This window comes from Lepisosteus platostomus, chromosome 13 (assembly GCF_059453375.1).
Source record: "Lepisosteus platostomus isolate fLepPlt1 chromosome 13, fLepPlt1.hap1, whole genome shotgun sequence".
NCBI lineage: Eukaryota > Metazoa > Chordata > Actinopteri > Semionotiformes > Lepisosteidae > Lepisosteus > Lepisosteus platostomus.
The window spans coordinates 11,405,847-11,431,309 of NC_142623.1; the positions used below are offsets into that span (position 1 = coordinate 11,405,847).

Consider the following 25,463-nt stretch of genomic DNA (forward strand, 5'->3'; position numbering starts at 1 on the left):
TTTAGAAAAAAAAAACTACCAATGAAACACATCATTGAGACTTGCAGGGGATTAAAGCTAAGATAATGAAAACTGGTTTCAAATGTATGGAAAGAAGAAAGATTAGAGGGGATTGGGTCATATTTTATTGTAATCACTAAAACGAGGAGAAGGCTGGGCCCTGCTTCGTCAGGCCTCGGTGTTGTGTACTTAACAGTTTGCAGCAGTGATACATGCTGCTGGAAATTAATTTAAACAGCAAAGCCTCTTTTTTCTTTCTTTGCTGTGCTGGATGTCCCTTGTGCGCTGCAGTCAGGGAGTAACCTGAACCCTTTTAATGGCATCAGCATCCTGTGAGTCAGTCAGTAGTTTTCATGCTGCATCAATACGGGACTTGTGAAGTGAATATCCCCTAGTAACATTTTTCTTGTTCATGTCTGTCTTTTGTGGGTATAAGTTTTAATTGGTTCTTTATCCAATCACAATGCTACTGGAGAAGAGAAGTGTCTTATGACTTCTCGTTTTGCATTTCTGTGCATGTAAAGTCAAATACCCTTGCATGCTCATTCTCGGATTTAGAGGGGTCAGATCTAAGTGGTCAAAGTGAAATATGTAATGCAGATGAGCTATAAAAAATTGTGGGACATCTGTGCTTGGCTACTAACCCTCATATGTTCAAAACAGTGACTGACCATTCAATCCGTTGCTGAGTTGTGATTGGCTGATGAGCTAATTAATATTCCTGCCCACAATTCATTGAAGTTGTTGCTCTTCATTCCTGCCCTGATTTAAAAGGGAGTTCATTTTATCTATATGCATGTTTGTCCATACTGTACATCTAACCCACATCTTAAGTTTACAGTTCGTAATTGTACGCTTACCATACCAGTCTGTCTATAATATTAATTTAATATCTGATTTCATAATTGAATATTTATATATTAGGGCTTGTTTTCTTCCTGACTGATATGTTAATTGAATTTTTGATGTAAGGTCAGAGACTGTTGTTTCTTGAGCTTTTCTCTAGTCACCCTTTGGTCTCTTTTGTAAGTAGCTGCTGCTCCTCTTACAAGAATCCACTTCAAATTATTTTTATTCTGTCATTCAAGTCTTGATTTGATTCAGAGTTTCATTCAGCTCCTACTGTACATTGAAAGGCTGGTGTTTTAAATATCTTTGCATTAAGAGCTCACACATACCATCTGATTGAATGGGAAAGCTTGTCATGGAAGATAGCCAAGAAGAAACCACTGTTCTCTGGAGGAACATTGCTGTCCTTCTTAAGTTCACCACAGAGTACCTGGGCAATTGGTCCACAAGACTACTGGAGGGTGTTCTTATCTGTTCTCTGGACAGATGAGTAAAAAACTTTTGGGCCAAGATTAGAAACATTCTGCTTGGCAAAAACATTAGATTACCTAGCATGGTGGTAGAAATGTGATGCTTTAGGTCTGCTTTGCTGCCTCAGAACCTCCACATCATTGATGGAGCTTTGAACTCAGCATTGTATCAGCAGATTCTGGTGGAGAATATCAGGCCAATGTAACCCAAATGAAAGTCAGTCATGCAGCAGGACAGTGATTCTAAACATACAAACTGATGTACAACAGAATTGGTGAAGAAATTTTGCACTTGAGATGGACCAAGTTCTGACTTTCCACCAAAATGTTATGACAGGACCTGAAGCGAGCTGTTCATGCAACGAAACCCTCAAGTGTCACCAACCTCAAGCAGGTCTGTGAGGAAGAATAATCCAGATTTCATAAAGCCGATAGTAGAGACCGATAAACAGTTACAGGAAAGGAGTAGTTGAAGTCATTGCTGCTCAAGGAGGTGCCACAAGTTACAAGTAACCTAAGGGCACACAAATGTACTGTATTAACAGTAGGATATTTGCTGTTGGATCATTTTGTTAATTAGATAGACCACTTTTTTTTTGGTTGAGTCGTTTTTTGGTTGATAAATGTTGTGTCAGGTTGTGTTAATCCTTTCTGAGAAATTTCAGAAAGATCTAATTATGTACAGTATAAGGTGTTAAGCAATATAAGAATACAGACCAACCTACTGGGTTCACAAACAGTTTCTCGGCATTGTAGGTAGTTGAAATGAGCAAGACTTGGATTTCACTTGCACTTGAACTTTTGTTTAAAACTCACTTTTTTGTGTTGAACGTACAGTATAGGCCTCAGTATTGGGATTTTTTTACTTTTCCACCCTTTTTTCCACTTCCAAGAGCATTTTCGTGATTTGATGTCTTTTCTTTTCGGTCTTTCTACTGTGGAATTGTGTTTTTCCCGTATCTCTCTATCTCTATTTCTCCTTCTCCATTCTGTGTGTTATTCTCCATGTCAGTCTATCTCATCTCATCTCTCTCTGTGTACAATTTATATCTATCGATCGAGCCCCATTGCAGTCCATCTGCCTTTGTCCCCTGCCTCAGAATGCTGACAGGGATTTTTTTCTTTCTTCTTTCTGGGGATCCTTATGTGGTTCAAGTGCAGCAGAAAATGAGTTTGCAGGGTGCTTAATCTTTTAATAGTTATCACACATCTATTTATTTTACAGCTCTGCTCACCAGTCAGTAACCTGTGAGAGATAAATGGAAGTGCGCAGAACTTCTGGGGGCTGTAGTTAGTTGGACTCCCGTGTTTTTCACCCCATGCCCGTGGATATAAGATTCCCAGCAGTGAGGTGTAGCTCTGGATAAGGAAGGGGAGGTGACCAGAATCAATTTCCTCTTTGTGACAAGCCTGCTGCCTGAGCCTTGCCTGTGGCCAAGGGAGACCCACAGTTCCATTAGTGCTGGAGCTGGCAATCCGAAGCGGAAAATATTCATTGCGCCCACTGCCCACTGGTTTGTTTGATAGGAGAAGGAGTTGCTGACAGTCCATTAGCGAGTCAGGTGTCAGACTGGGCTATTTAGGCCTGGGCTCAGCAGGTGCTTAGCAGGTTTGAAGACAAAGAGGATCAGGAATTGAGGGAAGGCAAAACAAGACATTTTTCACGGTTAATTGTTTTGTAGACGTCACATTCCAAAAGCTTTTCCAAGGACTGTTGTATTTTAGGATTCTCAGATGAAAATAAAATTAAAAAGAGGACTGAATGTCATTCCCTGCTTCTTCACCCAGGTGAGGTCTTTGGCATTGTTATAAACTTCCATTTCTGTAGTGCCATCATACAGGGAGCACAATATGGGGACTGAGTTTTGTTTTTTCCAATTTCAACTGTGAAAAAAATCATGATGTCCCTGAGCAGAGCAGAGCTCTTTGGAAGTGACGATGTGACAGTGTGAACCAACCAAGTTGTTGAAGCTCATGCTCGTCAAGTACAGTAAACAGCTGGATGAGATCCTTAAAAATCCAAATGGCTTTCTCTCAGTTGTAAACTTTCTCATGATCTTTGTGTTCATGCCACTCAGATATTTTGCCCAGACACTTTCAGTTCAATCATCATTTTTCTTAAGTGTTAGCAGCTCCTTAGGAGTTGTGCTTATTACGCTCATATACTTAAGTCTGCTTTTATGTACAGCTGACATGATTGTCACAAATCACATTTCTTCAGTAGGAGACCAAAGTGTCCATAGGTTCTTTTAAAATCAGTTAGCAACCGAGATAATGTGAACTTGCGTTCTCACAAAAAACGTGAACAATATTTGGGCATACTCCTTGATTATTAAACAGTATTCCTGCACTGCTGAGCATGTTTGAAGAAATCTTTTGAACTGTGCAAAAAGGAAGAAAATACAGCACTAAATCTCTAGAAAAGACGTGGTTGTTTTTTTTTTACTAAAGGGAGTGTTGTAATGACAGGAACCTTCTAACTAGACACAGGCTCAGGCAGTTTGTATTATCCCATGTGTAAGAAGTACTCAATTACTTGCAATTATTTTTTTGTGTTGTGTACAGTATGTGTGTGTGAAAATGAATGAGAAAAACTGTTGTCCTTTTCCACTAATTAAGCTCCTTTTGCTTCCTGCGCTACATTCTGCCCTTCCTGTGATTTAAGATTAATTGATCAGAGGAACAGAAACCTAGCACCTGCTTTCAGCAGGTTCCAACTTTCCCTTTTTAATTGGCCTCAGGAATAATGGCTGGAATTGAAGTCATCAGGGAACATGCAGTAGATTCTGAAGAGGTGCGTTATTAATTTCTATGGTAGCAGCCATGTTTTCCACCTTAGGGCAAAAAAATTCAATTTCTTATTAATACGTAAAACAGTATTCATATATGCAAGAAACCTTGTTGTAAATTGACAATTAGATGTGATTTTTTTTTTAGTTTGCCTTCTCCACTGTCATTCATTTCTGGTTTCATGCCAGCAAAACCTTATTATTCTATAATTATTTGTAGCTTTCACACTTTTTTTAAAATTCTTTTTGTATTTTCAACCAGGCACAGAGACGGCTCCATGCAACCCTAGCACTTTTAGAGTTAAGGTCACGGTTCCCTCATCCTAGCAGACAGAGGAGGGTTTCCTTTGACAAATACTACAAGATGGTTCCTGCTGATATCCACTACCCAACTTCTCTGTTGAAAACAGAACTTCCCAAAGAAAATACAAATTTGCCGTTAGTGGAAGAATGGGTCAGGAGAGCTCTAGTTTATAGCTTCAATATTTGGCCCATATACAGTAGAGTGAATTTGGTAATTATTAGTTAATTTCAGGATAAAAGGTAGAGTTGAGTTGCCCTTTCTCACAGGGGTAATTACTGTACATCTGTTAGGTATATAAAGGACTTCAAGGTGGAAGTTGGTGATTGGGTTTTTGGAAAAGTAAGTTTTTGTGTGAAGAGTGAACAGCAATAAAGACATTGTCACTTTACTTTTTCTGGGCATTATGAGTTTTAATGAGCTTAGGCCCTGTGAGCCATGTATTGAAAAGTGGAATATGGGACTGTTCAAACCTGAAACACGACCAAACTACTGATAGACTCCAACAAAAATGGTCCTTTTTTTCCAAGTCTGTTTTGTCTCTCGGTGGGTTTACCTCAATCAGGCTGAGCAGAACTGTACCGGTGTACAGTAGGTGCTGACTCCATGAATTGACTAGCAGGCCAATTGACTTGATGTGCTGGTACCTCACTCAGTTATGTTGTGTTCTGGAAAACCTCCCATCTGATTTGTCATGATGACCCTAGTGGGATGGGGGCAGAGGCTGATCTGCAAAGTTATTACAACACCAATAGCAATGGTACTGTAGGTCACCTGTGTTTTACAAACAGAATACTGAACCATCCAAATTCCTTATTTTTGAGAGTTTCTGCATATTGGGTCATGATCTTCTTGTGCTTTCAGGTGCTTATGCCTGACCTTTGTGCACCTGAGCAATGCAAACTCCCTCTGTTTCTGAAAAGAGCAGCAGCAGCATGATTACAACACAAACATATGGAGGTGATGCGTAAGTCATTGTATTTGATTATAATTGTACTGACTTGTAAAAAATGGGCGCCTTTTGTGCTGAGCGATACTGAAATCACCAAGAAATGAGGAGAGCAAGTGTGGAGATTAAATCCTGTAGTTTGGTCTGACTAATCATTTTGAAGATGTCACCTATGAATATATAGTGTATGTATTGAGAACCTGTGTACCTAGCTTGGGAAACTGAGTTGTCTTATTTGTGTTCTGTCTGCTTTGTTTTCCGTTACCAAATTGTTTATTTTCTTTTTTTTTTTGTCTCTGGCTCAGATTGTTTTTGTGTGTTTTGTTCTGTGACGGATGTCAGATTGCAACTCCCATCATATTAGTTGCAGGCAGCAGAAGTGTGGATTGGAAACGAACAGCAGAAGTAATGTAGGAGAAAGATCGAAGTGATTCTGGTGACTCATCACTGTCCTCATCTAGACAGTATCTATACAGTGCAGGGAAGTGATGCAGTAGCAAACCGAATGCTTGGAGGTGTAGTGGAATGGAATGGAAATCGAGTGAAGTTAACATTGTTAAAATTATACAGGGCTATACTGAACTGCCCCCAAAGCGTCAAGATGATTCAGAGTTCATTGTTTGGTGATGAGGTGCACACCACCCATCCATTTTCTAACTGTTTCATACATTTCAGGGTCACAGGGGTGCCGGAGCCTATCCTGGCAAGCAGCGGGCTCAAGGTCATATCGGGGAACACGTAGACACAAACACGCACACTCACACCGGGGCCAGTTATACCAGAAGCCAGTTAACCTACCAGTATGGAAACCAGAGCATCCAGAGGGACCCCACGTGAACATGGAGAGAACAAACACACACAACATGCAGAAAGCACCCCAAGTCCAGAGCCCCAGTGCTGTAAGTCGCCAATGCTAAGCAGCTAGCAGCCATATCACCCTGCAGCTCACAACTTGCAGCCCACTGGAGCTCAGCAGGTGTGAGCTTCGTCAGTACCTGGATGGGAGACCTCCTGGGAAAAAAGGTTGCTGCTGGAAGATATGTTAGTGCGGCCAATAGGGGGCACTCCAGTCTGTGTGGGGTCTGTGTAGGTCCTAATGCCCCAATGTAGTGACGAGGACACTATACTGTAAAAAGGCGCTGTCCTTCGGGTGAGATGTAAAACCGAGGTCCTGATTCTCTGTGGTCATTAAAAATCCCAGGGTGTTTTTTGGAAAGTGTTGGGGCTGTTACCCCAGTGTCCTGGCCAAATTTCCCTTTGGTCTTTACCGATCATGGCCTCCTAGTAATCTATCTATGAATTGGCCTCATCACTCTGCTCTCCTCCCCACTGATAGCTGGTGTGTGGGGAGCATACTGGCGCACTATGGCACTACGGCTATCATCCAGGTGTGGCTGCACATTGGTGGTGGTGGAGGGGAATCCCCATGACCTGCAGAGCACTTTGAGTGGTGTATCCAGAAAGGCGTTATATACAGTAAGTGTAAGGAATTTATTTTTATTTTTATTATTATTAATATTATTAACCACCGTTGCACACTTTGTCCATTTTGTTTCCTATACTTGGCCTCAGATTTGTGGGCATTGGTTATTCATGATCCTTCACCCACAGTTTTCTTCTTTCACTGTTAGAAAAGTTATTTGTTGCCCAGGTGGCTGTGCAGTATTAGTACAGGTGGGACTATAGGGATCTATAGTCTCCAACAAGGCAGTATACAACAAGGCAGTTTTAACATTAAAAAATGAGCTCTGTGCCTTTGCTGTGATTCTGAAAGCCCGAGGGAGCCATTATTTCCCCTGTAATGTATTACAGCTTTTAGTAACAAAGGTAGATTTAAAGACCATTATTTACATAGCTCCAAAAACCTGCAGAAACTCTGTGCACAGCATTGTCTCTGTATGGAAATAAATAGGACTGTGTTGCATTATCGCATTCCTTAGCAGTGTGATCGATTTCTAGATCAGGAAATAAATCACATATTCTGACTCAGGCACACTGCTGTGTGTTTTTTTAAGGAGCAGTGAGGATCTGAGATCTTATATGCACAAATTAACTTCTCTTGAAGACAGAAGTCAATCAAAAAAAATGGACTACTGTTTCATGTTTATTGTTTCGCGTTTTTTGTAATAACTGCTCATTGCAATTTTTTCATATCGAAGGTACACCAAGAGATTACATAAAAACCAATTTTAATTTAAATTCACATTTTAAACATGTCCCCCCTTCTTGTTCTCTGATTAAATTAAATTATTTTGACTATGTTCTAGTACTGTATCTCTAGCCAGTCTGGCTGCAGATTTGTACAGATTTGAATTGTAAACATTTCTGGTGCAATGTTAGTTGTGATAAAAAGTTATTCCTTGAAAGAAGATAAGGTAGCGGTTTTAACCACATGACTTTGTGGCTTGATCCACACTCCCACAGCCCTTTGTGTAAAAAATCAGCCTCCTGTTCTTTGTGTTAAATACTCTTCCACAAAGCTTCAGCTTGTGTCCTCTGGATCCTCAATTAGAAAACTCATTAGTATAAACTTGATACGCAAAGTGGTAACTATAGTATAAACTTGATACGCAAAGGAGGAGCATGAACTTCAAAGTGGAAATTCTTACCATAATCAAGCCACGTGAACAGTACAATACAGCAATGAAACTTGTTTGCAAGCTCTTCCTTACTGAGAGTTTGCATACTCAGACTAATCTCTGATATTGGAAGCATTTGCTCACTTAGAGTGGAATTTTTAACAGCTGGCATCAGGATTCATTTTTCAGATAAAGCAAGATGGTTTGGATCAAAGACGACTGTAATAAGTGACTTGGACCACACATTTTTAAACTTGGACACATTTTTTAAAATGTGCAAATGATCCGCTTTGCTGTTTTCCTGAAAACGTCTTGCTTTTGATGGTAACAATTAAATGAGGATGAGTTTTGTAAATGCTTGATAATTATTCACAGGAACTGAAGACCAACGCTGTACTGTAGGTGGGTGTTTCTTGCACAGAAGTGAAATTTTGAAATTTAATAATGTAGTGGTAAGCAATGCTGCCTTGGAGTGCTGGGGTCCTGGGTTCAATTCTTGGGGTGCTATCTGTCTGGACGCTGTCTGTTCTCCCCACATCCATGAGGGTTTTCACAGAGTGCTCTAGATTCCTCTTAACAGTCCAAAGACATACAGTACTGTTATGGTAATTTGCCTCTGAGAAAATGTTTACCCTGCTTTTGACTGGCAACCTGTCCAGGGTGTATCAAAAGATGGGTGGAATCATTTTTTTTCCCCTCAGGTAGTTTCTGAGGGTTTTGCCCTTTCCACCCTGAATTTTCTAGACCACTTTAAAACTGTCTGTGCACTAAGAAGTCATACAAGAAGGAGAGAAATTCCCTGTGTTGTTTGGAAACTCCTTTTTTTCTTCCAGTAACCAGCTCTGAGAAGCCACACTTTGGTGCCAAGCAAAGTGCACCAAAAGTCCAGCCAACAACACTCAGCATGAACATTTCCATATTAATCAATTCCTGCAATTTCAGAATTCAAAGATTAGGTTTTACGATTGTCCTGCTGACTGTTAACACTGTGATTCTTTGTGGTCAGAGAATTGTTGCAAGCTGAAAAAATGTCCTGCGGATAAGACAAATATCTTTTATTAAAACAAGAGGTCATGGCATATACATAAATGAAACAGAGCACAAAACGGAGTTCTGATAACTTCCCATTTCTTGATGTGTATTTCTCTCAAACTATCACTGGAGAAAGTGTAAGAAAAGGAGCACACCTGTCACTCCTTTAAATTTGTTTTGCTATTTTTGTAATGTTTTTTCTAAATTTGAGCGGATGTGGAGATAAAACAGAAACACCCCCCATTGTGCAAGGAATCGCATTTACGAAGATATCAGCTGGCCGGCGAGAGAGGCTGCCGGCCAGAGAATTCTGTCTCGAGGTGCCGAGAGTGCAGACAAATTGATTGGCCACAAAGCTGTCTGAACTGGAAAGACTCATCCAGTCCGCCGAGCTGAAAACCCCTCTGTGCTGTTATACAGTATATTGCGTTTTTCAGTCTAATGTATCTAATTGGACAGGGCATTTATCCAAGGTAACATGTAAAGAAAATGCAGTGCATTAAAAATCCAGTTGAAAACACAATTTGAAATTGTAGAAGTGTAATGAGGTAGAAAGTTCATTGGATTACATAGTGCTGGAAACAATACAAAAATACAACAAATGGAGTGTAAAACCAATAGAGTAAATGTGCAGTGCAGTGGGGCTTCAGAACTATAGTCAGTCTGTGGGAGCCAGGGGCAGACTAAGGATCCACAGGTGCAGTCTCTGCAGGGACTGTACAGCATAGAGAAGTGATGATTAATCATGCTAAAATTGCAGGGCATCGTGATAGTTTCCTCGCATCCTTCCATCTGTTTTTTAACTGATTTATCAAACACAGGGTTGCAGGAGAGCCAGAGCTCAGCAAACACCAGACCCCAGGCAGGATACCCCCTGAAGGGGATGCCAGGCCATCACAGGGCACCCACGTACTCACACCAGGGCCAGTTCTCCCAGAAGCCAGTTAACCAACCAGTATGACTTTGGCTTGTGGGAAGGAACTGGGGCACCCAGAAAAATGGAGAAAACCCACAAGAACCCAGGGAGAACATACAAACTCCACACAGACAGCACCCCAGGTCCAGAATTGAAAACAGGGTCCCAGCACTGCAAGGCTACAATGTTAACTACTGTGCCACTGTCCTCCCCCACTTTCCCCAGTTTGTTTATCAACGTTCTGCCAAACATTTGTCTTTAATTTGCCTAACAATCTAAGAACATATAAAGGGTGATCAATCAGTCTTTTGACCCATGCACATTAGCTCAGTATGCTTGCTTACAGGTCATGACATCAGACTCTCATCAAGCTGGTGCTTTCAAGAAAGTTGGGTTACGAGCTGCAATAACATGGCTGATTGCTCTGTTTCAGACACGCCCGTCTGAAGAAGCTTCCCGTTGTCCATTTTAAATGTGGCAGTCTCTTTCATTCTTGTAGAAGTCTGGGCTCAAGAAGGAGGAGATTCAGTTTGTATCGTGGCAGTTCAAGGGGGTCTTTTTGCAAGGCCAACGATGTTCCTGGTTGCTTTAGTCTCGGCCCGACGCCCCAAGAGCAGTGCGATTTGTACCAAGCTGTGGTGTGCCAGTGTGGGCTTGTGACGGCCTTTTCCCAAGAAAAGCTTTTCGAAGGGCAGTCCTGATGTTTCGGGAGCCTCCACAGCAATCCCCCATAGTTTGAGGGGGCACAAATAGAGGAAGGATGGACAAATCCTCTCGATAAGACAATCCCTCGACTTTAGGCGAGTATTGTTTGAGTCTGAGAAATGAAAACTATAGCCGAAGCAATTCTCAATAGGATTCAGTGTGGAAAAACAGAACCTTGCAGAATTATCGGACAAGTGTGCGAGCTGTAATAGGCAGTGCAGGCAGCAGTTGTATTTCAGTCCCTAGGCTACAGAGCCAGAAAAGCAAGTCCCCCGACAGACTGCAGCCTTATGCCATTGGAAATGTGCTGCTCAGAAAAGCTCAAGCCGCTTCACAAACCATTTGAAGACAAGGCACATTTTTGAGATTATGAATGAGAAATTAAGGTAATTAATAAGGGTTTTACAAAATGCCACTGCAGACTGTTGAAAGGCAATTTAAAATACAAACTGATCTTTGACCTCGTCTGTAATTGCCTTTGTGTGGGACTTAACTAGATCAGATGATGGACATTGCTAATAGGAATTACAAAAGGCTGCTGTAATAAAGTAATTATAGTTAAGACGTTTGTGCCTCTTGTGATTATAACAGCTTGATAAGGCCCATAGGACATTTTATCAATTCCATCAATAGTGGCATTTGTTGGCTCTTGTTGTGTTTGCATCTTTAATTAAACAAGATATCCAGGGTTTCTACAACAGTGTGAAGCAGCTATCACTACATTGAGCTCCTCATACAAAATCTATACCGAAGGGAAATGGTTTAATTTCCCCACATGGTCTCACACCCGTGGGTGGATGTGTCTGCAGCCCTGCATGACACACAGGAGTAGACTACCACATCCTGTTATGTTTGTGTCTGCTCCTGTTTATGCTTCATAGTTGTGTTACAGTATATAGACCATGCATATCTAGGCCAGAAGTGCTCATTTTAATGTGGCTTGGCTCAGTATTATTATCATCACTGTCAGTTTCAATCACTGCTTATTCAATTCAGGTCAGGGTGCCAGTCCATTGTAGGGCACAATCTCGCAAAAGGGCCAATTTTATAGAAGCCAATTAACCTAGTGTACCAGCATGTCTTTAGACTGTTGGAGGAAACCACAGCACCCAGGGGAAAGCTACACAACCCAGGGAGAACATGCAAACTCCACACAGATAGCACCCCAAGAATTGAACCTATGGAGCCTGCACTAACCTCTCAGTATTGCATTGAATACATTGCTACCTGATATGACTCATAACAAAAGAAGTGACCTGAAAAAAGAAACCTGTGAAAATGTTTTCTCACCAGTCTCGTATTTTTGCTTCTGATAGTCATGTGACAGAGGATTGTCTTACTTTTTAAGTCTTCATGAATTTGTTCTTATACAGTATACTATATTAGAAAAGTGTTATACATATTGATAAAGAAGGTGAAAACCTGATTATTCTGACTACAGATAGAGTGTGCCCTGCGTGCGAATTTGATTAAAAATGTGTTGATCGTGAATTCATTGAAATGTAGACACATCATCACGTGTGTTTTATTGAGCTCTTCGGGATATTAGAGGGGATATAATGAGATTGAATATGTTGACTATACTGAGATTGGATATATTGGAAGAGTACTGTAAGTTGTGATATTTCAAATTCAGATCAGTGAGAGGAATACAAGGACATCGCTAGAAATGTGTTTGTAGTCCTTTCAGATGCCAGAAACACGGTTTTACAATCAGAGAAAGAGTGGATCACTGAGACAAGTTGTGGTGTCTGAAACACTAGAAACGTTCAGGTCTAGCCTTGATTCTGCTCTGAAAACATCAGCGAACAGGAGAACAATGTTCATTGAGGGGCTGAATGGCCTGTTCTCATCATTTGCTTTTCTTACTTATTTAATATGCAGCTTGAGCAGCCTGAAATAAAAGAAGTGACAGTGTGTGAAGGTTATCACATGGTTATCCGTACTTCCTCTACTAGGTGATGTTATCTGACTCGTCCTCATTACAGGAGGAGTGAAGACAAATGATCTTGTCCCTGTCCAGCACCTAAAGGATTCTAACCTAGTTAAATATCACTGCTACTTGTATTTCAGTTTGGTGTGTGTTTTCATATCCAATGTCACTGTTGAAAGGATATTCTGGGCCCAGTTTTGAGTATCTTTCATTAGAACTGCATGTTGTGTAGCAATAGAACATACAAAACACTCTTTCAGTGGGCCTTTGTGTTTCTTCTTTTCATGCAATTCTTAATTAATACCCTCTTAGGTGACATTCCTATTGCAAATAACTTTATGACTACAGAAACACTGATTCAGGAGTGTGTGTAAATATTGTAAATTCTGTAAATACTGATACTGAAAATGTCTGCAATTTCCTAAAAAGAAACAGAGGTAGAGGGTTTTTTTGTTTCACAGTTAACTACTGTTGTTGCTACAGTATAGTGTACAATTAATATTTCATTGGGTCTGACTGTATTTCTGTAATGAGCTGTTTGGTTAGTGATATGATGTAAAACGCTGAAACCTTAATGTCTGAGCTCTTGTTTTGTAACTAGCTGGAGGTATTTCCCGAAGTTGCCTTAGTGTGTGGTGTACCCTTTCTCTTTTTCTTGATTTCCATAAAGGAAACAGCTTTAGAAGAGCCTGGTTTCACAGCTACTGTAGCTGCTGTAGTTGCTTTTAAACTGGTTTGAAGTTTGGCGCTACCTGTCTCATCTACTTTCTTCCCAGTCTGTTGCCTACATTCTCAGAGTTCCCCCACTTGCTGCATCTTTGTCCAGTGTGCGTGGCCCGGTAGCGTAGCTTCTGCGCTGGCTGACTGAGCTGGGGCAGGTGCTGCTGATGTCTGTCAGCGGTGAGGCTGCCTGGTGTTCTGGTATTTCTGGATACCCCTGCATATTCAGAGATCACCCAAGAAATGACAGCCCCAGAATACAGTGCAATGCTCCAGTAATACAGGATACAAAAACAAAACATTTCTGAGATACAGGAAGGATGTTTTTTTTTTCTATCATATGGAATGTGTACAAAGGAGGTACAAAGCCTTTGTTCCTTCTCTTGTATCCTTAGAACATAAGAACACAACAGAAGGTATACATGGCCTGTCTGGTTTGTTTGGTTTTCAGTACCTTAATGAAGCAGCGTTTTTTATTGGATCTCCCCCATGTGTCTCTAAGTTGTCTGTGCACTCTGTGATAAACGAGAATCCAATCTAATAGAATGTAGTCCCACCCCACTTTATTTCCTGATATTCCAAGGTAGTCTCCAGGTTGTTTTCTTGTACATTACATACTTCTTATTTACAGTAATAACTGGAGTGCAAGGAGAGACTGTCAACTGTATAGTATGACGTTATCAGAAGAATGAAATGTGAGTCAAGTGAGTTTGAGGAAGTGTACAGTCAGTGGTATTCCTACTACAAATCAGATAAAACAATTAAAAATAAAACACAGTGCTTGGGTCCCCGGGTTAAATTCCAGAATTGGGGTGCTATCTGTGTGTTAGTTTGTATGTTCTTCCTGTGTTTGCGAGGGTTTCCTGGTTTCATCCCACAGTCCAAAAATACACAGGTAAGTTAATTGACTTGAGTCAATGTGTGAGTGCGTGTGTTTGTGTCTGTGTGTGCGCTGTGATGTACTGGTGTCCTGTCCAGGGTGTATGCTGTCTTGCGCCTGTTGCTTGCTGGGATAGGCTCCAGCTCCCCTGCAACCCTGAACTGGAAGAAGCAGTTAGAAAATGAATTAAGAATAAGACATACTGTATATTCCCTATGTTTTTTTAGGGGTGAATAATAAAGTTTAAATTTGAATTTGAATCAAGGCTTACAGTATGCCTATCTCCCTTTAACAGTGGTATGAAACCACTTCACACCTATCTGTGCTTTTTTACGGAACTCACAACACTTTTGCTGCAGCCAATATGGTCTCTGTTATCCTCCAAATTTTCACATTTTTTAAAGCATTTTCCTCTGCAAATTCGTATTGGGAATCTGCGTTGGGTTCCAAGCAAATGTTAGTGTCTTCTCTCTGAATGTGAACTTCTATCTGAAATGGTTTGCTTAAAGATACAAGCTCTTACAGGGAAAGACAAGCAGTGACTAAGCTGCATCAAGCAGAACATATTGACTCTGTCATTGGCTGTGAATAGGACACAGTCTGATTGTATCCATCTGTAGGACTGTAGCTGGAGTTGGATTTGTCAGCTGAGGCTGAACCTTTGGAAATGCACAGATTTCATAGGGTGTTTTACAGTATACAAGTGGTGCCCTAGGCCAGTAACAAGCAGTGTATTATTAAGTTTGGCTTTTATACTGTACATTTAAAGTTTACTGTTAGAGGAATTATGGAACAAGTTTGGCTTCAGGCACAAACAGAGACTTAATGAGAAAGCGGTTTAGGAGTTGGAGAAAAAGGTCTATGTTTGTGATTTATTAAACAGAATTGTGTTTTGTTCTGATCAAAATGAGCTGCTTACCTCATAGGGGACCAATGTCCATGCATTAGAGAAGACTTCAGAACTCGATCCGTGATTCATCTTCCATAAAATACTGGTACGAAACATAAATTTATTCCATGTGAAGACCGAAGCTAGGAATCTTCTGAGAAATAAAAATACACTTACTCTGTTTTTACTCATCGGTCACATTAATAAATCCACTTACCGGTACCATTTCTTTTGGTCTGTCCTGCATGGTATTAAATCTTTTGAGTGAGAGTAAGAAGGGGGAAGGAAGATTGATCTAAGAGAACTACGCTGGGGTCACTAATGAAAACAGCCTGACTAGGGCACTTTTTAATGGCAGCATGTGATAAATGAACTCCGAAGGATGAATATCTTCCAGACAGGATCATATATACACCCTGCCAAGGCCTGACTCTCTTTCCAATTCAGCGCACAGGACTCCAGATAGTGCTGCCACATTTGGAGAGCTCTGTTGAGAGCATGTCAAGGCAGGTGTTCATAATGAGGACAACAGTACAGTGCCCTGATAAAATTAAATGAGCACATACAGTACAAACATATGAATTATGACCATGAATAAGAGCTAATTAATAGCAAGAGCATGCTCTTCAACACATCAGTCTATCTTACAAAAGAAAACCTATTAGGATAATGGTGTCTTAAAAGTAAGCAGTAACTATGAATTTTATCTTTTATATTGTGCCTTTAAGGAAACATCATCTCACAGTAGAAAGCAGCACCACTTAACCTGATATCTAATTCTGAATTTTGTATTTTTAAATACAATTTTCTAATGTTCTAGATTTTATGTATAAAATGGCTTTTTGGGCAGTTTCTTCATTTGTCAGCAATATGCTCAAGTGGCCGACAGAGGAAACTGTTCTGTTTTAGTGGGGTTTTTTTTACTATTCCGGATAAAGCACTATACAGTATGTGGTGTTTACCAATATAGCATGTCCCAATGTCTGGCTTTTTCCCTAAGTATCTGGATATGGTACACAAACAAGTCTGAGTCAATATTGTGACATAGAAATGCAGCTGTAAAATGAAAAAGTGGTCTCTATTTGCAGCACAAAAAAAGAAAAACAAAACAAAGAAAAATCAAGTGCCCTCAGAGTTTTAGCTTCATGTCTTTGTGTAGCCCTCTCTAGAAACAGCCGAGCAGCTAAGCTGGTTATTGGCTTCGAAACAAAACCACTTTCAAAAAAGTCTCTAATCCAAAAAACTCAATATCTCTCATCTCAGAGGCTCTGCTCTCTGGAAATTTCATCCTTCAGGTTTATAGTCTACTTCTGATTGGTCATCTGACAGAGGATGGCAGGTCATTCCCAATTGAACTCTGGGGAGTATGGTTCAGATGAGAACTGCCATCTTGTCTTTGCCTACTGACCTCTTCGAGTATATTCTGAATCAATTACTTTCTCTTAGGGACCCATGAACAATAACGTGCAAGTGCTACCACACTTGTAGCTGCAGCCCAGATAGGTGCCCTGTGTTACAGATGCAGTATGTAACAGGTGCACTTCAGCTGGGACAGCACAAGATATGTGAATGAAGGACTGATTATAGACATCGTCTTTTGGAGTAGTTTAGAATGGCTAAAAGTGACTGTCAGTTTGAATGAAAGTTCTTTTGTGACATTTACTGTAATAATAATAATAATAATAATAATAATAATAATAATAAGCACTATCTGAAGAGAAATGCAGTAAAGCATAATGAAATGCCCTACTATATGTATTCATACTATGAATTTGTGTGATAGGAAGAGAGGAAATCAATGTTTTTTAATTTTGAGAAATATCTGGAATAATCAAATGTTCACTTCATGTATCATGCAGAAGTTCAGAACTGATTGTACAGTATTGTACAGGTTAGTTATTGATTTTCAGCATTAAATAAATCAGATAATCAGAAGACATTAATGCTTAGAGATTAAAAGTATTATTTGTAATTATAAATAATAGAACATTTAAATTAAAAAAATGCTAAGAATTTACCTAAGGATAAGCTAATCATGGTGGCTATTTATGTATGAAAGAGTATAAATTGTGATCTGTTGTGACTGTATGGGCAGGTTTACAGCCCAGTCCCGAGGCCAGAAGTGCCAGGATAACAGTGTGAGCTGCAGTGAGCAGACTAAATGCAGTGTGACATTGTGTAGGCCTACTAGGCAACCAGACCAGGAACATTTCAGTCGGTTTTGTAAACGTATGTGCTGTACTGTAGATCACAGATTACAAGACAACAAAGAATCTTTCTCTCAGTATTTTGCTGCAGTACATCAGGCCAATGCTTAGTGCACTTTAATCACTCTCCTGGCATTGTCTTCATACAGGTATTCACCTGTCATAACAAGGCACTAGCATTCAACATTTGGGATTGCTGAGTCTTTCATATGACACAGGACTGTTCGCTCTGAAGGAGGGAAAGAGATATTCTAGTCTCCAGTGTGGAGCTCTTTCTTGGTCCAAGAACACTGAAAGCCCAGGTGCTTGTAATCTGGACTGGACATGTGCATTCATGTATCACATTGGAGCTGGAGCGTACTTTGCCCACGAGCCTTTTATTTGTTTGAAAGGTGAGTAAACTTCTGTTTAAAACAGGATGAAATAAATAATGTCATAGAAAAGGTCTGTAATAAGAGGAGACCATTCTACTCCTCTACTGTAGCTCATTTAGCTAATTTATTTGAAGGTCCGAAGAGTCGTGTGCATAAGCCAGTAAAAACAAAAAAACTTTACAGTGGGACCAAATTGTTGGTCTCAAAGCTGGGCAGTATACATTTTCATGCATGTACATAGGAGAGGCAGTCCGAAATAAAAAATAAACATATACTTTGAGTTCCTAATCTTTTTAATTATGCATCTTTTACAGCTTTCTATTTGTTTTGAGTGCATCATAATTACTAGTTTAGCCTCATTTCAGCAGGGAAATTCAATATCAATTGGTATCAGAGAAAGCTGCCTATGATTTGCGCATCATCAAAGAGCTTTTTAATTTATTGTGCCTATAAAATGCATCCTCTTCACTTCACGTTACTTGCAGTGGAAAGCTGGGAAATCAATAGAAATCTTTAATCTGCACATTGGGACTTGTTCAAAACATAGATTTACTGATTCATTCAATCATCCTTGCATTCATTGTCACTAATCAATCATCATAGCATCTTTCTCTGGTTTACTGCACTTACAACTAGTCAGGAAAATGTAGCAAAAAAATGTGTAGGAGGGTAAAGGAAAATTTACTTTGCATGGAGGCATAAATATTTGAAACAGTCAGGTGTCTTTGAAATAAAGGAGATGCCTCACTTCACACACTGAGAACTTCTACAGAGTTTGTAGGTCACCTTCATTGTGAGGTTATGGTCTCTGAAGCCTGCCAGTTTTTTCCCCAATACAATAAAAAATAAATATCAGGGGTCCATGTGAGAAAAGCTTTTTTCTTCCACAAGTGAGAAGGGCCGAGACTGTGAGTCAGGGAGATTATAAATGAATCTGTCAGGTTTTTTTTTCTCCTTTTCGCCGAAGCTCGAGGTGAGGAAGAAACGTTTCCCTAATGGTCAAACATTCCGAATGCCAAGAAATCTGCTTCTGAGACAAACCCTTGTGAGCAATTAAGCACGGAGCGTCTGGTTTTTGCAGTGTGTGTCTCATCTCTTACTTAACTTACTTAACTGGTTCCATTCTTCACCCCTCTGCTCTTCTTAATACAACCTTCCACGGTCTCCTCTATTGTTATTGTTGTATTGTTGTAATTATAATTGTGTCCTATCTTGTGAAATCTTCTTATTTATTGTTATAGTCTTCTTATTTATTGTTATTGTCATCCTGTAAAGCACTTTGAGAAGCCACCTTTAAAGGCGCTATATAAAATAAAGTTTATTATTATTATCTCGTCAGGTCAGGACTTTCCCTGAGTGGTTCAAATGTGCATCATGGTCATCCAGTGTTGTGACGCTATTCTCCAGCAGTCGTGCGAAGTTCCACCTTCTTGAGCGCCAATCTGTTTCTCCTCCCATGGGCCAAAACCTTCCAAAGCACAAAACCTCTGCTGACCGGAGCAAAATATGGAGAAAAGGTTTTCTCCGCAGATAATCTGAAAAGCGCTACTGTAACTCAGATGTTGTTCAGAGGAAATCCTGATTAAAAAAAAAAAGCTTAAGCCGGCTGATTTTAAAGCTGGTCGAGTTGATGTAAATGACAAGACAGATGGCCTGTCTTCTTCGTCGATGCAGCACCTCATCCTAGAAGCCGAAGAGATAAGATTGGGGTAGAGAGGAGCCTGAAAGCACTCTGCTTGTGGAATGGGTCTTGCTTCAGCATTCCTCTTCTTTTGAGCTTTCCCTTTTTTTTACAGGAGCTGTCTAGGACCCTGAAGTGATAAATGCTGTGTAATGGTTTCTTCCAACTTCAGCTTGACTGTGTTTTTATCATTAAAACGTTAAACCCTAGCCATTAGGGACACATTACCCTGGGAATAAAAGCATACCGTCGTACGGGTTGAAAAAAGATTCTGTTTTCATAACCTTCTTTATTAAATCCCTGCTATACCCAAGTGAAAATGTGTGACATTTTCATCAAAATGACTGTTTTGTCATCCTGTTTTTTGTCTTAATTTGGCATTTTAGGCTGGAGGTGTGTGCCAAAGCCTTCTTTGACTTCTTGTCTGAGTGGGACATGTTTTTTCTTTATCCAAACCTTCAGCAGTATTTCGTGTTTACAGGCTTGCCAAGTAATTGTATGGTGTGCCTTCTCAAGACCACATGCTGAACAGTTGCTCTTTATTCATTGAGGTTTAAGCTCACATCCTCCTCAAACCCATTCGCACTTACAGCCCAGAGCCACACTGAATTCTTTGGTTTCACTCAAACTGAATGTGCAACACTCCCTCTGGATGAGAACAAACCAATTGCAGTTGGTTCCTATGCATAGTGATAGTAATGTTGAGCAATGCAGGTTCCTGTTTTTTGAGCTGGGCAGAAGCACCTTGGTCAAGGGTGAAGAACAGTGTGCCTTCTGGGGTTTGAACCCACAACTTTCTGATGTCAAGTCTGGAGTCCTAATGAAAAATCTATCCTGCCTCTTTTTCAGTAGTTTGGACAAACCATAATTAAGACAGTGAAGAGGCATGATTCAAATTTGTGAACTTTTTTGATGTAACTTGCCTGGCTAAGCTGAACGATAACCTGTCTGTAAGGACTTGACTGTCAGAATGCCCCTCTCCCCTCACGTGCAGACATGCACAAGGAAGGATGGACCAGTGAGTTGCTGCGTGGACAACTCTCCTGGAAGCATGATCTTTATACAGTGGCAGGCAGAATGAAGTGAGATTAGGATTTGACCTTGTGGCATCACTTGGGGGTGTGTCCAGTGTGGAGGCGGAGCCCTGGTGGAAGGGCGACGCCTTGCCTTTGTAGTCCCAGCTGTCCCGGCTTCTACAGCTGCCACAGCTGGGCAGGTCCTATAAAGGCACACTGGACACTCCCCAAAGGGACGGGCAGGGACATCCCCTGGAGGGGGAGTTTACACTGACACTCCTGAATGGGATTGCGTCCATGTTTTCTTTGATGCCGCATTAATCAAATGGGATTGTGTTCAGTCAGTGACAATCAGGAGTTTAAGGCAGTCCAAACAAAGGAAGAATAAGATAATATTTATTTGGCTGGCATTTTTATACAAAGGGATAATAATAATAAAAATTAAATGAAACGACTAGGCCATCTAGCCCATCAAGCTTTTTTGTGAGTTAGTGGCTAATTGACCTGAGGATATTTTCTAGCTTGTTCCATACTCCCACAAGGCTTTGTGTAAAGAAGGGCTTTTCATCACTGCAAGTTTCTAGTGATTTAGTGCTATAGAAAACATTTTACTTTTTCTCAAAAGATCTCACTGACCTGGTTTAAGCAATGCAGCTAGGGAGTGTTTGAAGACCACTGAAACTTCCTGTGTAATGCTTAGAAATCTGATGCTTTCTGTCCCGACTGCTTCTGAACTTAATTTCCACATGAGCCCTACTGGTCTTGTATATAGTCTGGTCCTGTAATATATTGTATGTAGGCTTGAAGAAGCCTCCCTCCCCTTGAGAGCTTATCTTTTCTCAAGTCCCTTGTTGTTCTGATTTTGGGATCTTTGTGTCCTGCAGGGGGCCTGCAGGGGGCTACTATTGTGGATTCCCTGGACACTCTGTACATCATGGGTCTGCAGGAGGAGTATGAAGAAGCGAAGGAGTGGGTGGAGCAGCACCTGGATATGAACTCGGTAAGAGGTCCTCTTAGCCCAGTGGTGGGCAGTTCTGGTCCTGGTAGACCAGCCTGTGTGTCTCCAGGTTTTAAAGGTGTCTTCAAAGCACCAGCAGCTGAAGAGCTGGGAGAGGCAGTTTGGTGGGTAAGAGCTGTATTGGAATGAACACCTGCTGATGAACTCCTACCCCCCCCCCACCCCACACACACATTCACACATACAGTATCTCCACCTCTGCATTCCCCACTCCTCACACTAGTCTTCACCTGCCTGGCTCACAGATGTTACATATTTGCTGAGAAGAATCTGGGCTCCCCACTGATAATACTGTGCCTCTTGCTCCTTACTGTCAAGTGAAGACCTGTTTCTAGGCTATACTGTAAGTCAGAGACAGGCTTGTTGGAAAATTGGGTGGAGATTATGAGGGGAGATTTTTCTCAAGTAACATATCTGGGTATCTGTAAAGGGCATCACCCTCTGTGTAAGGAAGCACTCCCCGTTTCCAGAGCTAAGTACTCTCTCTTCATTTACAGTACATGTCATCATTGTTTCTTGATTCTTTGTTCTTAAAAAATCCCATTTCAGTTACATCAAAACTATCCAAATATTTTAGGATTTTCAGTATTTCTATCAAGGCACCCCAAATATTTGCTTGATGTAGGTTTTGCAGTGACTGCATTGAACTGGGACAGAACTTCTGTAGGTCAGAACTGGATCATAATGAGATTGTTTGTGTAGCACAACTGTTAGAATGTCCAAAAAAGGTTGGAGTGCCTGTTTTAGACTAGCACAAGCAAAAAAAAGGCCAACATTTTTTTATATTAGAAAAAGAATATAGTTACATCTCTCCTCGAGTCAAAAAATCTAATCCAGGCTTGATAAATAAGGCATTTAGCTCCAAACAATTGTCAGTTTGATTTGTACATAAAGAAAAAGGCAAGAGAATACCATTTTCCAATTAAGATATTTTCAATAGGTTCCTTTCTGCTTTTAGTAATGCCTGTCATTTCCAAGCATGTCAGAAGGGATCATTATGAAATATTGAATAATGTTAATGAAAAAGTACAAAAAAGCCCATCTCAAATGCTTTTGTCAATAAGAATAATAACATTAACCTTTGAACCTAAATTTCATTCACCTTAAATTGGGTTACTTTATTGACTGGAGTTTTCTGACTTCAAGTAAAAGGTGACCTTCATTACAATCAGTGTTGTTTCTGTGAGAGGCGGCTTCTTTTCTTGTGCTTTAGTGACAAGGGATGTAATGAACACTAGGCAAGCCAGATTCTTCAACAAATACTTCTGACTGTTTGGAATAGAGGCCATCAACCCAGGCCAAATAGAAATATCCCTACTGTTAGAACCAAATAAAACTAAGGGCTCATTGTTTTTATTTTTTTAAATGGTTAAAGAGCACTTCAGCTTTAACTCATTACATGTAAAATACATTACAAAATGGCTATGTGCTTCACAGATACAGTGTACATTCCAGGACTTAAGGGAATGTCTTATACTTATAGACTGAAAAACTAGATCTTTTTAGTCTTGAACAGAGATGACTCCAAAGGGATCCAATACAAGTACATTTCAAAATCCTCAAAGGCATTGACAAACTCAGCTCACTGGACTTCTTTGGAATGAACAGTGAAACGCAACCCAGAAAACACAAGTGAAAACTACAGGGAAGTACATTTAAAACCGAGAACAGCAGGCAATTCTTTATCCAAAAGGTTGCAGGAGTATGGAACAAGCTTGTTGCAGCTGACACCCTGGCTGCTTTCAAGGAAACGGTTACATAAGATCCTTGAATCATCAAGCTACTAACTACTAAATAAACTGGATGAGCTGAAATGCTTCCTCGGTTGTAACTCCTTCTTATATTCCTACTGTAAATGCTTCAAGTTATAATTAAAACAGTTTATGTCCTTTCTCCGTACTCAAATTCGAACAGTGTGGCATCATACAGCACAATTAAACTTGCAGTGCGCTAACAAGATACAGTACGTGGTTCTGTGTTTGGTGTCTAAAGCGGATTTTAAGACCTTAAGCCATAAAATTTGATAACAGACCAGAGAAAGTCATTCATCTCATTGTGTTCATTTAATTTAGTAGCTCAACCCCAAATCACCTGATACCAGTGGATCAGTTTTAAGAACATCCCCCCATGTTCTGACGAATGGCTCTCCCTGTATGAAGGCGTGTTCCTCTTGTTGCTGTGCTTTATTTCCCTCGGGTGCTTTGCTTCATTGTGGTGCTGGACCATGGTTAATTCATGGATCAGAGATGGGATTTTGTCACACAAGCCCCTTTGTGGGTTAGAAGACATGATTGTAAGATGACTGCTGGCCGGAAAGCACCTCAGGTGAGCACAGGGTGAAGAAACATACTGCTTAAAGCAAATAGTGACAGCGAGGGAATAGAGAAGCTTGCCAGCAAGGCCAAAGAAGGTTACATTAGAAACAAATGACTGGAAAATACAGTACAGCAGTCCCAACAGCACCAGAGTCCAGACAAACACTGCTGTCGGAATGACACTCTCATATGTAGTTCTTTACAGGCACAAATATGGCTGTCACTGCCTTCGGAGACTGGGTTGTAAGGAGCTCATTCCATTGCTGAAAGGAATTGTCTTCTAAAATAAGCTAGCGGAATAGAGAAGGGAAAATGTGTGCTTTTTTGGTTTAATAGTATATTTTCTTGAAATGTCGGGGGCAGATTGGTGGTGTTGATGTGTGCGTAGGTGTACGTGATATCTCTTTTTAGGAAAACATTTGTTCTGTGGTTCAGTGCAAATGAGTAAGATCCGTTTCTCCACTTGTCCTCTTCAGGAACTCTACACGGTTTGTGACAATGTTTTGCAGATTTAATGCATTACCTTTGTACAGTATGTAAGGCCAGGAAACGAAAGACACACACCTACAATAAACACATGAGCCAAGAGTGATTTGAAGCCATCTAGGGACACAATACTGTAGCCCCGGCCTGTGGGACCGAGTCCCTGCTGTTACCTTACTAACATTACAGGTTGATTTACTTTCTTGCTGTGGACCCTTTCACCCTAAACAGTCCTCAAATTAGAAATGAACCTCAGGAAGGTGATCTCTGGTCCAAAGAAGGTAGAGGAATACCGGTCTAGAACATTTATAACACATCATGGGTAGCTTAGCGTGCTGGTTCGTGGTTCATAATGTAGGGTCGCACAAAGTTGCAGCACAGTTCAATGCAATTCTGAACTGAGTTTTGTTGCAAAAACATCCATTTCTAGAGGGGAAAAAATTGAAAAACATGCTTTGCACTCATACATTTATTACCAGCTTTTTTCCTTTTTTTCCTTAGGAGAGAGACCCTTGCTTACTTCTTACATAAAGATTTCCATACTTATTACAATGGTTATTTTTGACAACTGTTATCCCCGCCTTCCACTTACTCTGAAATGTCACACACAGCAGGCATCTATTTCCCTGCTTCAGTATGCAAGAGCAAATTTAGGATGAACCCCTCCACACACAACAAATTCTACAATTCAAGTCTGTTTGACATTTTGTTATTCTTTCTGAATGTTGCATTGCTAGCTGTTAACCACGTTGGCTTGGATGGAGCAGGCTCTCCCCTGACCCTCCTGCGCTGTTAGCTGGGGCTGTAGTGTGACTGACATTGACAGCTCTGTACTGTATAGTTACAGGTAGAACAGGAGAACATCTCTGTGCTGTAAACCTTGGGCAGGTACCCTGTCTGACATTAGCCACTATGGGAGATCTTATCACAGCCAGAGTGCTGACACAGCCCACTCAGGACCTATTATCTCTGTTCTTTGGCAAGACAAGAGCTGTTGCTGGTGGAGCCACAATTGTGCGTTAATATATTAAGCAGATGGGATCCCTTCGTGTTCCAGCGTGTTGTAGTAATGTTGTAGGGTGTTTACACAGCTCAACACCAGGATCTCTGTTAAGAAACAAGCCATTGTGGATTTAATTGTGGTGGTGTCCAGTTAGACATCGGCCAAGAAGCAGTAGAGGAGCTCTTTGAGCAGGAATGCAGAGTCTTCCCGTACAGGTGCTTTCAGAAAGGAGAAAAGAAAACTCACAATTCTGTAAAACAATTTAGTCACAATCCTGTCTGCCCTGTGGAGCTCCATGCTCAGGGAAAATTTGCCATTTAACTTTTGCCTTGCTTCTCAACCATGTCCAAGCTT

General features: G+C 40.6%; 1 protein-coding gene across 1 annotated transcript in view; it reads left to right on the top strand.

The window, feature by feature from the left end:
• Window positions 1-25,463, top strand: part of LOC148649901 (mannosyl-oligosaccharide 1,2-alpha-mannosidase IA) — a 212,250-nt gene that overhangs the window by 108,067 nt on the left and 78,720 nt on the right. The window contains exon 3 of the mRNA XM_088603116.1: window positions 21,175-21,290. Coding sequence (XP_088459242.1) covers window positions 21,175-21,290 — 116 coding nt within the window. The remainder of the gene's footprint in view (window positions 1-21,174; window positions 21,291-25,463) is intronic.